At 34.7% G+C, this 16,696-nt stretch overlaps 1 protein-coding gene across 2 annotated transcripts in view; it reads right to left on the bottom strand.

The window, feature by feature from the left end:
• The window catches only part of SEC24D (SEC24 homolog D, COPII coat complex component), a 62,813-nt gene that overhangs the window by 14,699 nt on the left and 31,418 nt on the right, over positions 1-16,696 (bottom strand). For both annotated transcript variants that reach the window (XM_081959568.1, XM_081959569.1), the window contains exons 9-14: positions 11,022-11,160; positions 7,687-7,802; positions 4,537-4,661; positions 3,364-3,552; positions 2,980-3,073; positions 291-407 (exon numbers count right to left, since the gene is read on the bottom strand). In XM_081959568.1, the coding sequence (XP_081815694.1) occupies positions 291-407; positions 2,980-3,073; positions 3,364-3,552; positions 4,537-4,661; positions 7,687-7,802; positions 11,022-11,160 (780 nt within the window). The remainder of the gene's footprint in view (positions 1-290; positions 408-2,979; positions 3,074-3,363; positions 3,553-4,536; positions 4,662-7,686; positions 7,803-11,021; positions 11,161-16,696) is intronic.

Raw genomic sequence — 16,696 nt, 5'->3', positions numbered from 1 at the left:
ACTACAATGCAACATTTATCTAGAGCTATTTTCACAGTTTGTTACCATTGCTAACTGGATGAATTCCATACCTTGCAAGCTTCCCTTGGACTTTGTGGCATTGCTATTGAGTCAGAATTCAATAATGAAAGCATCTTGATTGCAACCGTCTCTGCTATACTGAGAATTAAACTGACTATATTATGCTAAATTCTATTTGTATGATTTCTGTAAACTTGGTAAAAATGAAATGCAGAAACATTACTCTTTTATACAGCAAGTTGTAGAATAATTCCTTTTTTAACGAATACCTTCTCTTTCTCTGTATTGACCAATTTCCTATCATCTCTGTTCTTCAGCTTCCCTGGTGCCTCTGCAGTTGGCAATGAAGAGTGGAAGATAAACAGTTTTCCAGCGCACTCTGCTGCCTGTAACAAAAATAGAAAGAAAAAAAAAACACCAAAAATGACCTTTATTCTCCTGCAGATATAAACTTCTGTGATAGAGCCTTATACAGTTTTGTTATTCCAGTATAAACTCTCAGCGACTTTATAAACTAAATAGTCCATTCGTTTATAGTTTGAACTTCATTTGATACCCTAAAACTTCACCTCTACTACCACAAGAAAAAAAGAAAGAAAGGAAAGGAATGGAAAAGAGAACCGAGAAAAGATATAGTATTCACACAAAAAATCACTATAGCAGTATCTGGGTTATGAATGCAGTTAAAACTTTCTCTCTGTGTGCATCTGTGTGTAGATACATGTGTCTGTGTATTAACAGGCACACCAGGAAAGCCGAGACTGTCCAGGTGCAAAATTTAACTCAGTTAAACTTGAATGCCTTAGAATGTACTGAAGATGTTACCTAGTTTGAGTAATGAAACGTCAACCAAGCTCAGAGAGGCCCCAAAGGTCCCTCATTTCAACCCTGTGCTGCAAATATTTTCCTTTATTGATTCAGTATAGAACACAGGGTTTACTTGAGTCTGGAAAAACAATATGTGCTTATCTTAAAACTGTTAGAGTGGATGTACAAGTTTAAACATCTTTATAATGAAATTAGCTGAAGTACATCACTATAATAACAAAGTTTATTCAGCTGCACCAAAGCTTTATGGGTGCCTGTACAAGCCAAGTCAGGGAAGAAAATTGACAAGAGTTAATGGGGCTCTATTGTTGTAAATGTAATAAACAGAATCTTCTTGAAAGCTTTCCCATCCTGTCTTCTCATATACTACTCAGAATTACAGACTTTAAACTAGTTTCTATGCTTCTTACTTTCCCGGGGCTAAGATTTCTTATATAGTCTCTTTTATCAGTTACCATAATAGCTCTTGAGTTCCTTCACCAATGTTAACTCTGACTCTCTCTACAGATTGCCACACTTGGATTAAATAAAGAAGCAAAATAAATCACAACATTTATTTTACTTCAGAGATATTTTCCTAAAGTACCTGGAATACGTAATAGATATATACTATCCATCACTGATTATTGGGGTTTACTTGGTTCTTTCATGTTATTTACCGAGCAATGACGAAGCTTATACTTAAAGGAAATCTGTTTTTATTTAAATATAAATGTCCACTGAATCTTATCAAGGACTGAAATATTGTTTAAATATGAAAAATCCAAATAATGTATGATATATTTTGGCCTAAATCATAATTACATTCTACTGAGTGTGAATGCAATCTTTCAAAGTACATGGTTCATTGGCTATCCTTCATAAGTAAATTGCATACCAAATAATTATTGGGAAACAAGTGAAGTTAGCATTAAAAATACTAAGTTTTCATAATCGTTTCACCATATTTAAGACAAATTAGCACCCAAATCATTCACACTGAAATAGTGAACCACAAATGTTCCCTAGTATAAAGCATGAAAATGTATAAATTATAAAGTAATAAAATATTTCACATCAGAAAAACAAAAGAAAAAGAGCTATCATGAAATATATATATGATCATATATTGGAAAGAAAGCAGTTAAATTTGCATCCTTCTGCAAGACTTCTCATATTTGTTAGATTCAATTCTGCATTTGTCACAGAAGAAGTATGATTATTGTGTATGTTTGTATACACAGATCATTACTTTGTCCACCCACACACGAGTTTCAATAATTTTTTATAAGAGGAAGCCTATCTCTTACTTAGTATTTTTATAAGCAGTTTAAATTGTAATTTTTCATTCCACCACCACATCTTTTCAAACAGACTTTATTATTATTATTCAAACATCAATTTCCTCTTCCTGGGAAGATGGTAAAATACAAAAATGCTGGATCATTTGATTTATGCAGCAAAGCATGTGTTACTGAATTTGTTCACAGTTGGCATTATGAGCAAAACAACAAAAGAAAATAAATCGAGAGACTAGAAGTCTGCTGAGCCACTGATATCACTTTCATGATAAATATATACATATATGCACCATTCCAGATGGGTCCCCTTTGAAGTTATGATGTATTCAGTGTATGGAATTTGCTTTTAATTTGCTTATGTATATAAGCATGTTTTGAAAATGGGTGAAGAGAGCTAAACAAGAGACTTCCTGCATATAAATGGCATTTTTTAAAAAAGTGATGAGATAAAGTGGAATATAACTGAAGAGAATGCTGGATGGAATATTTTATAGATTTTGTGTGGGAATTATAAGAACATCAGTAGTGCCGTTGGACTGGACCTCAATCCTATTAAGTCCAGTAGTCTGTTTTCATAGCGGCCAACCAACTGCACAAGGAAGCCCAGTAGTCTATCGGCGGATGCTCTGCTCAACTCAAATGAGATTTTAAAATTTTCAAATAAATTTTAAATATTTACCTATATCTACTTTTTAGCTTCTATTAGGAAAAATAGCATGTATGAAGCAGCACCCAGGTATAGTACAAAATTCTACTGACAGAAAACAGCAGTAAGTTTTATAGTGATTAATATTTTTCAAGGACAGCTTTTCTTAGCTTAGTGAGGCTCTATGGTGAACAGGAATCTAACCTTGAGTGCTTCCATGCCTGCTTGAATCACAGGAGCAAAGACTGTCTCACTCTCATTAGTATCTCCAAACATCTCAGGAATCTGGTCCAGCAAGCTAGAGAAAGGAAGAAAAAAAAAGCTGGTTGTTCAAAAGACTGGAGTAGACAGAAGAAACAGTCATTCTCCAGCTCTGGTGCTCTTAAACTGTAACCCCCATAATAAAAATGCAGCTTGTCTATCATGGGACTTATTTTCAATTAAAGTGTTTATGAAGGCCAGGAAATTATGAACATCCATTTCCCCCATTATCGGTTTTCAAAATTAGTGCACGGGGCTTTTTTTTTTTTACAAATAGAATCCCTGCATCGATATTAATATGAGAAAAATGTATAAATATTTGCTTACTTGTTTATAACAGATTGTGATTCTTGGAAGTTGACAAGGAAGCCATCCAACAAAGGTACGAAGACTTCACTGACGTCAGTGACTACCATCATTTGAGGTTGTGCAAGAGTACTTTTTACATTGAAGAAGTGAAGGATTTTATTGTAAGTGACAAATCCAACCCGAATTGTCGAAACGTCTTGCTCCTCTCTTGAAGAGAAATAGTTTTAGCAAATACAGTTGCAGGAAATTTTTTACCCCTTTATTCATCTTACACAAACACTTGGATTTTATCTGCACATATTAGATAAAAGACTACATCCACACATATGCATAGAATCTTTCAATGAATCAATTTCTGGATATACAGTATGAGGTAGAATCTGGGTCTGAGTTAGAAAGAATAAATCAACTATGAAGAACACTGACTGTCTTTTAAAGTAAGCATTGGGTTACAGACACCCAATGTTTTTGTTTTCTAAGGGTAACTATATAAATCATGTATACCTCAAAAGTATTTTTAATTATTTTGTTTTAATTAAAACTACCTTTAAAAAACCAAGTTAGATTGGATAAGTAGCCTGTTGGATACCAAAGAGATAAACACTAATACCTCTAGGAACTATTCTGGATCGTTGTTATAATAATCCCAAGGCACTTCTTACTTCAACCCACTTATCTTACTACCTTCTAAACAATGCTCCTACTGACAAAATAGGAGTAGAATCTCCTTAATTCAGACTCAAAACCCTGGTGGCTTAATGGGGAGTGCCATGCAGCTTTCTTGCTGATAATATGGAAATTATTTGCTTTTAGACCTGGACTTTACTGTTAGCTTCCCACCCAAGCTACATTCAGGTGGAACTCTGCTTTGATTTTGGAGTTTGGCAAAGGTGAACTTCATCCTCTTAAATTGGCTTAAGAAAGAGAGCGAGAAGAAGGGGCAGAATCCAAACAAATTATAAACATATGGCAGTTTTGGTCTTTTTTATTACATTAAATATCTTCTTGAAACTGAGGATAGGGGATTGAAGATGACAACATGATGTGCATCATTATGCATCATTACAGAAATGAAAGCAGAAGGAAAGCAAACAGATAATCCATCCATTGATCAAGACCGTTGCCCCTTAGTTGTTTCTAAATTAAATATATAACTAGTTTTGCTGAATATTTATTATACTTTTTTCTTACTTTGGAAGTCTGTTCAGTACAGTTTTTAGTTCTTCACAAATCAGTTTAACAAGACCACTTTTTATGTTATTGTATGACACATCAATCATAAAAATATAGGCTGGTGGCTGAGGAGGCTTGTTGTTCTATGAAGAAGAAGGGGGAAAAAACAACAGTAATATGACAAATTAGATTATTTTTCCAAACCAACCATGAAATACTACAAATGCTATGCTACTACTATTATACTACTACTATTACTATTACATACAGTATTTACAGCTAAATTAAGACTGGATCTCTTTTGGTATTAAGATTCATTTCTGTGAAAGTATTGCAAAATTGTAAAATCTTAGCATTATATATTGGGCTAATTTTCTACTAATAATCTATCTTTTGTTTATTATTCTGTTTTCACTCTCTTCTTTGGCATGAAATTTATAATTATGCAGCTAGTGCATGAAAATATGATCTAACCACATAACACAATGCAGTCATTTCAAATTGTACTGTGACAACATTAAAAGTCAGGCATATCCTTTGACTGCCAAGTGACTAATACAGACGAAAAAAAGTGGGAGATTTTCATCAAGATGATGGTGCAAAGTAAAAAGACATAAACACTATGCTGTGTAACATGGAGATACAGAATATGTGCTTGCTTAAAAAGGGATGTAATTTTCACTGCATCCCTTTTGCACTTCCCTAATAACACCTTGTTTAAGCTACAAGGCCCAAGGGACTGAAGGGTGAAAAATACATTTATAATAATCTTCTGTTCCTCCTCCTCCTCCATGTGGAATGTTCTCATATATTTATTCACTTTTATATGTTCTACATGTGCATGTATATATGTTCCCTACATTCTGGAGTTGTGGAATGTTCTGATATTCCACAATTTTACTTCCCTCTGACAGCAGAATGATCAGGTATCTTATGAATTTAAGGTAGTAATAATATTAATCAATAATTTAAGCAGGCAAAAATGTGTTTGTCAGATCTTCTCTGAAGAAAATACTCAGTATTAAGACAATTTATGAGAATACTCTTGAGGATATCAGCTATGCTCTACAAGCACTCATAAGTCATCTTTGCTCCAGGAACATAAAAATGATTAAACAACATTCCCTATGCTCCACTCCAACATAGACTATCCCTTGGAGTCAAACATAAAGTTAGAAAAGACTTCCTTATTTCCTCTTTCAAATAATGAGCCTGAACTCTCACCAGGAGTAGAATGCTTTATGAAAACTACTTCCTGTGCACAAGAAACTCATAAAGCTCCTCTTTACATTCATAGGTTACTTGCTGAAAACAAACAACAATTCAATTAGGAATGGAACTCCAAATAATTGCAAATTAAGCCATTATGTTAACAATAATGACTGTTTCTTCTTCTTTCAGTTGTAGAGGAAACAATGTCAGCATATGCCTCAGAGAAATAAGGGAACTGCAAATTTTATGAGGTCTGAGTTTTTAAAAGCTTTTCTAATCAATCCCCCAATACTACCACAAAATGCATATCTGTATATTAAATTCTATCTAGATATTTATCAACGTGGTTAATATTTCTATATATTTATCATCAATAAACACAATAGAAAGTTCTCTTTTCCTCAGATATTGAGATGGAGAATTCAAACATCTTCCTGCAAATTATACATGCTCTACACTAGTGAGAAAGTTTCAACATGAATGCCAGTTATAAAAGAAGCATGGGCAGTTGGTCATTTAGCTTAATTATGAACATTTTACAAACTGGTCAGAAAAAAAAACAATCCTAGAACACTTTATCCATGAGGATTATCTAGAAATTCATGGAGGTCAAGAAGAACACATAGACTGTAAAATTATAGTTGAAGAGGATTTAGAGGTCATCTGATCCACTCATTGCTCAGTGGAGGATTCATTACAGCATCTCTAAGAGAAAACTACCCAGACTTTGTTTGAAGACTTCTAGCAAATGATAACATTCCACTTCATGTGACAGTCAGTTCCACTGACTGACACTACTGTATTTCGGAATTTCCTGCTGATGTACTTCCTTGTACCTTTAACCCATTGATTCAGGTGCTTGTCCTGATCTTGGTCCAGTTTCAGCTATCTAGGGCAACAGATAACATGCTTATTCTCTCTTTCATGTCATGGGGATTTGAAAGGATTTGAAGATTGCTATTGTATCTCTCCTCAGTTTCTCTTTTATAGGTTAAACATCTCCACATCCTTTAACTGTTCCTAATGGGCTGGGCTGGTTTTAGACTAAGGCTAAGGACCATAGGGACTGGCTCAGGATTATAAAACGTGGGACAATGCCATCCATTCTTCCAAACCATTCTAAAAATCCAAATTTTCACATCAGTGGGAGGTGGCACCATCAAACGATATGGCTATTGCCCTATACTTTTGAATTGACCTTGTTTAATCGCTTTCCCGCCCTAGACTCTTCACTATCTTAGTAGTTCTACTCTACACTTTCCCCAACTAGTCACAGTTCTATTTGAACTGAGGTGCCCAGAACTGAAAACTGAGCAGAGCAGAACAATCATTGATCTTGATTGTATAGTTCCTGTTTAGGGAATCCAACCTAGCATTTGGCTCTTAGCAGTCATATCACACAGGTGGTTCATACACACTTTTTTACTCATGTGGTCAAAAAAGAGAACCAGACCCTTTACAGATGTGCTTTGAAACATCAGATTCCAAGCCATATCAATGGGGGAACTGAGCTTACCAGGTTATCTGGTTGCAGGTATAGTGGCTATATTCAATTAAAAAATGGATAAACCTGGTTAGTTTTAGGCCCAATTAATTGTATGAGACTTAGTGCATTCTGTGAAGTGGGACAATTTATAATAGTGTTCTGTGCAAATATAAAAAAAATCAAAAGAACCAATTTGGCAATCATATTAAGCATGTAACATGAGCAGATGAATTATACAACTGTAAAAACTAAAAATATGGATATTTTTTTTCCTCAAAAGAAATTTCTTAAGGGAAAAATAGGAAAATTATATTGTATTAATATAATTTACCATGTATTTATTTGGATTATATTTCATATGGCTCTGGGTATAGATTTTAATTTTAAACGTACAGATAAGGCTGCACTCTTTCTACTGATATAATCTGTAAATCTCTGATTCAGCACGTGTTACAATTTTTTCCACTTACCTTGCAATAATCTAAAGTAGCAACATACTCATATGATCCAAGAGATAGCTCTGGTCTTTCATAGTGGTCTATTCTTCTACCAATGTGATCCAGATGTTGAAAATAAAATGGAGGAACTAAAAAAAGAGAGGGGATTATTTTCTCCTTTTGTTCAACAGAAATAACCATTGTTCTGAAAGTGCTAATACCTGATATGCAATCAATTTTACATGAAAGGAACAGTATTGCAAGGGATGGAACTCTTTGTATTGGTTTTGCTTTACAATTGTTGGCAAAGATGAAACCACTTATAATAAAAGTTCACATTTCCAACCAAATACAGACACCTTAAAGAGACTTCTTTTACTTGTCTCTTCTCTATTCTTTCTGCCAATCTAATTCAGACACGTCTTTCACTTTTATGACTTAAGACAGGGGTGTCTAAACCAGCATAGCTGGCTGGGGAATTCTGGGAGTTGAAGTCCACAAGTCTTAAAGTTGCCAAGTTTGGACACCCCTGACTTAAGAGAATTTCAGTCTGTCAATATGCTGCCTGTCCAGTGAGGTACACATCACACAAGTAAACCTTTACCTTTGATGTTACTTTTCTTCATATTGTTTCCCCTCTGACCACTTACATGAAGTTTCTTACTGGTTACGCCAGCATTTGCATGTTACACACTTGCAATAGCCATTGCAGAGCTTCCTTTAGTGTATGCTAAAATGCAAAGGGAGGGAAGGAAAAAAGAGGGCTTGGATTGCCTTTAAAAGTATTGGAAAAGGACTGATCCTGCACCTCAAAAGAACCCAAGAGATTTTTGTTCTCTGTGGGAAAAGCAAAGAGGGCCTGCCTCTACATTTTTGCTTATCTGGTGCAATTAGAGTTTAAGGATTTGAAAAGAAAAAGGGCTTTCCTTAGATCTGTCCTTGAGGAAAAGCAGCTTGCTGGCAGTAGACAGCAATTGGGGAAAAAAATCACCAGCCAAGATGCAAAAAATATACTGGAACAATATATCTTACACTGTATTATTTCATATGTGTAAATAACATAGATAAATAATGGCTGTGAAAACAACTGTTCTCTGTGGAAACATCTGACCTCTTCCAACATTCAAACAATACACATTAGTGCACAATCTATCTTTCTGTTATGAACCCAGCAAACACTTTGCACATGCAAAGTTTCAGTTCTAACGCAGAACCATACTTTAGACTACAAAAACAAATATATCATCTGTATCTCACTTCTTAGCAGCTGAGTGGGAGGCTACTGTGAACCTGGAACTAAGATCACTATTATTTTACTTTGGCCATCAGTTTCTCCACAAGACTGGACATTGTTCTCCTGCTTATGATGAAAATCAGAGTGCAAAAAAATAGCACAATAAAAAGAATATTGCAGGCATGCAAACGACTGTTTGTAAATGGCAATATCAGTCTAGATGTTTGATAGCTCACTGCTACATTTGTGAGAACTTTCTGCTGAATAAACAGTCCCAGCAGCCAACTGCCTTCTCTTTCTTTCCACAGATTAAGCTTTGAGGCAAATAAGAGTTGGCATAATTCTTTTAAGGTTCATGTTTCACATCTGAAAAGATTACTGTATTAGGGAAAGCTCTGTGACACTTTGATCCAGCTGAGGAAATCCAACTAGATGCAAGCATTTTGAAAAAGGCATTCTGGCAAAGCTTTGGGACTCAGCCAGAAGTTCAGGAACTTGTATTTATGAGTCACATGCAATTGTACTTGGACAAATATGGCATGGCATCTACTGTTCAAAGCAACTCCAAGCCTAGTAAAATTAATGGATGTTTTAACCATGGTAGTACTCTGACATAAAGTGAGGCAAAGTCCTTAATATTTATTCTTTTCTAAGAGGTTCCAAAATGTATTTAAATCTATATAGAAAACAGTTTGATTTAATTATAATATCTTTCCTTCCCTGCTTGCCTATTTTACACAGTATAAAATTCACAGCTATTATTTACGGATGTGGTCTTACAGAAAAAAATCAAGTACTTTTCTAAAAAAAAAAGATTAACTGTTCTTGCTGTTCATCTTTGTTGAGCATGCCCAGTACTTATATCTATACATCTTAGGGGAAGCCTTACTACAAAGATTTCTAGCTTTAGTTGTAGATAGGCTGTTTTGTGTTATGTCTTTTCAATATGAAATATTTCCACATTATTCCTAAAGCAAAGGCTGAGCGACTCTATTGCACATTTTCAATTGCCAGGATAATACAAGGCTTTGAGAAGTCTACTTTCAATCAGGCAATGCATGAAGGAGCATGCTGGAATCTTTTCAATGGACAAATTCAAAATTTCAGTTCATATGAAGTAAAATGTTTACGCAAAGTACCAATTCAACATCCTGGTAGGATGCAGACTCTTACTTCAGGATTGCACTTTTATACCTACATGTCTTGTGGTAATGCACAAAAAATACACATTTGGAAAATCAGGCATAAAATTTGACTGCAATGTGTATTTTCATATTAGAATAGAAATAAAAAGATGCTGAGGAGAGAATAGGGCAGAGACTGAAGAAAGCTCAGCAGTTTTCCAATGGCTCTTACATGAGTAGACGATTAGCATGGATTGTCATTTCCTTTGGTCTTTTTAAATTAATTATTCCTTCATTCTCTGGAACTCAATTTCATTGAGGGCACATCAGGGTTGTAGTTGACCTCGGGGGCTGGGCAGTCATGGCTGACTAGGTGGGCATGGCCAGTTTGACATCACTCCCCAAACTGCTGGCATGTTTCCTCTTTGCATTGGGTAGACCGGACCAAAGCAATGCAAGTAAACTGGGCCAAAGTGATGTGGGTAGACAGGGCCAAAGTGATGCAGGACAGCCCCTTACACTTTCCAGGATAACCCTGCTGGTCGGATCCGACCACATTGTGGCCCGGATCTGGCCCGTGAGCCTTGAGTTTGACACCCCTGGTCTGGAACCACTGAGTTGGAAAGGGCCTATTATGTCATCATGTCCAACCTGTACTCAGTTCAAGAATCCAAATTAAGAATCCCTGAAATATATTGTCTAGCCTATATTTGAACAAATAATGAATGCAAATCAATGTTTTGGTCTGGGGTGCTCCATTTTAACAACAATTGCAAAACTCAGAAATAGTCATAATTTGTAAGAACTGAGACATACAGATTCATCTACACTAGATGAAATTTCCACATAAGTGACACATTTTTTAAGAAACAGTATTTCCAGTTGGAATAAAGTGACAGAAAAATGTTCTAGGTATCTTTTTTTTTTTTAATTAACTATTCTAAAATTTCTTTGGAGAATGAGTTTTCTATCATTTCAAAAACAACAACCAGAAAACCAATGTTACTTACCATCATTCACACAGTTACAAAATCCACATTGATATTTTCTTCCTCCCTCAATGAACTGCATGAAAGGACACATGTAAGCTTTGCATCGATTGCATCGAATTGGTCCATTTTCCCCATGGTTTACCAAATAAAGTGGAGTCTGCAGAGATTAAAAAAAAACAGTGATGCAACTTGAATAGGTCAGTGTCCCGGCTATAGATAGTTACACCTGAAGGATCACTGGTTTCACATTGATATGAGGGAGCTTTTAAACTGCCAGTTTTCTTACTGAATTTGAATCCTGTGGGCTTTCCTCATAGTACTTTTAATATTTTGTAATTTACCATTCTGTTCTTGTTGATTAATTAAATCAATATGAAATATAAGTGCATCCATCAATATTTCACAATGTAAAAAAGCTTATAAAATTACATTAACTTTATTCAATTTCTAGGCCGCCCCTCTCTCAGAAGAGATTCGGGGCGGTGTACAGTCATATTAAAACAATTGAACAATAAATATACATAGTATAAATATAAGATAAATAAAATAAATATAGGACTGGAGGAGGTAGCAATAGTTCACTGTACAGATTTAGTTTAAGTTAGATTAAAATTTTAAAAATTTAAAAAACATTAACCCTAAAAACTATCCCAGATAAAAATATCCGCCAGGAGGTAAGAGTGGAACTATAGATGGGCCAGGCCGGCTAATTGAAACAGGTGAGTCTTAAGTTTTTGTCGGAAGGAGCGGAAGTCGGTAGTAGTTCTAATATCGGGGGGGGGAGGTCATTCCAGAGGGTTGGGCCCATCACAGAGAAGGCTCTACTCCTAGGCGCCGCCCGTTGGCATTGCTTGGTGGACAGCACCCGGAGGAGTCCCTCCCTGTGAGAGCGAATTGGTCGTAGGGATCTATGCGGTAGGATGCGATCCCGCAGGTAACTAGGTCCTGTGCCATGGAGCGCTTTGAAGATGGTAATCAGCACATTATCCTCAACTAACACAAACTAGTTCACTAATCATATATCACTCAAGCTTTTCTTATGGGAGAGTTCAGTACAAATCTTTCCCACTAAAATGAATGGGATTTGAAAGTACTTAATTTTGGGGTGAATCTATCCACTGTAAACAAACATTAGAGCAACTAATTGTATATAATTGCATAGTATAACATAGTGACAACATTCATTTGGAAATAATTGCCAAAGTAATGACAAGGTTTCAACTAAGAATGTGCAATGTACTTATGAATATATAAATAGCAATAGCCATTGCACTTACATTTATATACCACTTGATAGAGTTTTACAGCACTTTCTGAGACGTTGACAAATCTCAGCATATTGTCATCACAAATTTGGATCTTTTTACCGACCTTGGAAGGATGGAAAGCTGAGTCAACCTTGAACCAGTCAGGATTGAACTCCTGGCAATGGGTAGAGTTAACCTGCAATACTGCATTCTAACCACTGTATCACAATGGCTCCTGATTTTTTTTATCAATGTGAACTTTAGTACATTACATGCACAAGGAACACTAAAAATTTACTCCAATAGATTAGAGAAAGCCAAGGGATGGAGTATTAAAATTCTCTCCCCCCACCCCCCATTTAGACTGTTAATCACTAGACATACAGCACATTTCTGTATGAAGGGGAAGTATGTCTCTCTCACATGCCATTGTAAGAATAAGGGTACCAACAGAGGTGACCACAATAGATAACTGATGCAGCAACAACTACAAGTTATTATCTCAAAGCAGGAGATATAAAGTTAATTTTAAAATTGGTTTGAATAGTCAATTTTGAACATTTTCCACTTCAAAATCTGTAGCAGTTAACAAAAGAGATAAACATGCATAATTCCTTCTACTGAAATTCACAGGGTAAAGAATAAAGTCTTCTAAACTCAGCAAGGATTATTTTGAATAAAAATACATGAAACTGGACTGTTTGAGCTGGATTGTGTCCAATAAGCCACTAGTTTGGTCAAAGAATATTAAATGGTGTTGTCATTAACATAATTATTTATTTGCTTTGATTTATGAACATTATATTATTTAATCTACCTTTTCTTTCAATGAAATTGTTTTGCATTGAAACATGGCTATGTTAAGAAAAATAATTTGTGAGGAATTTATCTTCCATGAATTATTTCTTCAAATTATCAAAGAAATACTCATAAAAGTCATTGGTTGAGGTTAACAGGCTGCAGATATATTAATCTGCTTGCCTGTATCTAATATGCCACTAGAGACAGACTGAATAAAATAAAAATAAAATAGATTTTTCTAATGATTTCTTATTAGAAGTGAAAAGGTTATCTTTATACTTATTCTGATGCCCATAAAAACCTCAAGTTAACAACATAACATTTTAGTTTTACACTGAATGTTTTTAAGAATGGTGTTGCCTTTTTAATCGTCAGCAGTACCGAATTTAAATACAGTTATTGCAAAGAAATATTACAATTGAAATATAATTAAAACTAATATTTTTTGCGGGGAGGGGGGACATCAGAAATACTTCATCAATGATTTTATTTACTTTATATATACAAATTACCCCAAAGGCCAAACATTACAGAAAACATCTATTTCTCCCAAGAACAATACATTTCAAAGGAAATGCATTCTGTTGCATACTACTTCCTCTGGAAAGCTCCTATTCATATGAAATCCACATTCTTCAAAAAATTACTAAAAAATTCTTGTTGCCTGAAATGTCATTCCTTTCCAAAAAAAAATCCAATGCTTCTATAGTTTTAAATTAGCACTGTTTACTATAATTTTTCCAACAATTTCACTTATTTATATTTATGGCAATTCATTTTCTAAACATGCTTGCTAATTCATTTCAAAGTGAAAACAACACAGAGATTGGGGTTTTTTTATGCCTGATCTAACATTAGATTATATGCACTAATTTCATTATTTTGAAATGCAATATTTTATTCAATTTATTTAAAATAAAACTGAGAAGTTCACATGAATATGATTTCATCTATAATTGCCTACAATAAAAAAAGACAAGGAGTGGGCTAAGCAAAACCTTCTTTGTGCTCCGTGCTATCTGTAGAGGTCACTGTGCCCCAAAGAGATACAACACTCATAATAAGCCACATATTTGTGCTGACTTCATTACCAGAACAATTGCCCTAAATGCTAAAATACAAATCCAATGAGGATGAGAAAGAGCAAATAAATGCCATTCATTTGCCTTACAATAAAATAATGTGCTAAGGTTAATAACTGATAAACACATTCAGTATGAACATTAATTAATTCAAATTTATTCCTAATGAAGACCAAAAGTAATAACAAAGCAACTGTCAATATGAAATATAATGTTGCTATCCCAGATTTTCCATTGCCCATGTTGTGATTTCTCTAGACTGTTGTTAGAGAGAAAGTGTGGGTGATGATGTTGTTTCATGAAGTTATTTAGTGTATCGTTTAAAATGTTGACACGTTAATTAGAATGATCTAGTGGAAGCAAATATTTTGTTAGCTCTGGGGCAAATAAGTAGTGTTTTGACTCTTGGCAGACCAAGATCTGAGTTGATTTTAGATGCATTATTTATCAAATATTCTTTTGATAGAGTCATGTTACCAGTTTATGGGAATTTAAGATCTCTTCTGTGGCTTTGCACCAGTTGAATAAAGAGAATAAGTATCTTATTAGTGTGATATATATTATGCAAATCAAATGAGATTTGTGAAAATTGTATCAGGAATCAGATACTGTATGTAGCACAATACAATATATGTGTGTGATATATAAAATATATATAATATGTGCGGTATATATCTATGTGTGTGTATATGTATGTATTAAACACTGTTAAATAAATTTCTTCCTATGAATAATATACATCCGTTCTCTGTTTTTGTATCATTCAACAGGTAACAAGGTACAAACCAGAGGAGTCAATACATTTGCAGTTGTCAAGGAGTGCAATATTTACCGACATATCATAAAATCAGAAAAGTAGAAAAAACAGGTTCTCCTAAGCCAAACCAATCAAGACATTAGCCCATTAACTAAAATGAAAATTTTATACATTCCATTACCAGTTAACACTATTTTGACTATAGTTACCTGCTATTAATTGTTACAAATTAATGCTAAAGGAACAAAATACACCTGTGAATGTGAATGTATTGATAGTCATTTTCAGCAGTGGTCCTTTTGTAGTACTCTGCCTAAATAGGTAACCCACCCAAAATCGTCAAGGGGATGCATAGCATAGAAGATGATAGATAGATAGATAGATAGATAGATAGATAGATAGATAGATAGATAGATAGATAGATAGATAGATAGATAGATGATAGATAGATATAGATATGATGCCATTATTTTTAAAAAGATTTTCACAGTAAAATATCCAAATTCTGAATTCAGCAAGTTTTAGATAATAGAGCCAAATAATAGACTTAAATAATTAATGGCTGCTTTATCTTGTGACAAAGTAAGGGGCGTGCTTGGTTCTAGTCAATAGCAATCAGAAGGCTGGTCTTTATTGGTAGAATGCTACTGCGCAGTATATTACATGACCAAGAATTATATTGGCATTGTCAATTAATTTACCAAAATTTGTGGAATGAAACAGATAATACCAAAGCATGATCACAACTAACTTTAATCTAAACTTAAAAATAAAAGCCCAGCCTTACCCCTGCATGGATTATCTGGCCTCTCAAATTCTGAAAGACTACATTGCTCACTTTAATCTTTTCTAGCTCTCCTCTCCACAAATCATGATGATCAAAGAATTCTACAAATTCCCTGTAGCACATTTACCTTGTAGGGAGGATGGGCACATAGACATTTAATAAATAAACAATACAGTTCATTTTCAACAATTATCCTGACATCCTATAGGGATTCATTAATTTCAAGAGTACTAGTTCTAGTTCTAGTCTCCTTCAGCCAAAGTATGACATATTCAGAGTCCCACCCATTCTAATAACTGTAGTAACTAAGCAGGGTGTGCTCATATTAGAATACCAATGATGTTCTTTACTTTGAAAGTGTTGATTGTTATATGGAAGTTGGGTGGTGCTGTTTATCAAGGGAAGGTCAGCAGTCAGGATTAACCAATGATAAAAAGACAAATATCAAATCAGAACACATCATGGTTGTTAGATACCAGAAACATTGGTAATGGTTTACACCAAGGTCCTCTGTTCCGGCGGGAACAGAGATTCAATCTGATTGGTCAAAGGGTCTGACAGCTCCCTATAAAAGGGCTGCTGTCAGACTGAACCTTCGCTGGATGGTACATAGTTGACTTGTCCTAATAAAGAGCTGTTTGTCACTCTGAAGCCTGAGTGTGCCTTCATTCACCCGATTCAACAATGGTAATCAAAATACTCTATTAGACAATGTCAATCTGCAAAATGTCAGGGACCAGAAGCAATCAGAACAAAGGAACTGGAAAGAAAAAATTAACAAGCTAATATGCAAAACATATGGTAAATTGCCATAATATCAGAACAGCAGTTTTAACTTTGTTGCCAGAAGGTCATGAAAATAATTGACTGCAAAGTGCTTTTTTTCATGCTAGTCTTCTGCCTTTCACAGATTTCACTTAGAACTGAACTGACATTTAGATTACTGACATTTAGAAGATCATACATAGAAATAGTATCTGATGTATCTGGGCATCGCTTCCTTTATAAACGGTTTTTGT

This window comes from Natrix helvetica (assembly GCF_964273705.1).
Source record: "Natrix helvetica genome assembly, chromosome: 7".
Lineage (NCBI taxonomy): Eukaryota > Metazoa > Chordata > Lepidosauria > Squamata > Natricidae > Natrix > Natrix helvetica.
Note: the sequence above shows the minus strand (reverse complement) of the source record. Positions and strands in the feature narration are given on the sequence as shown.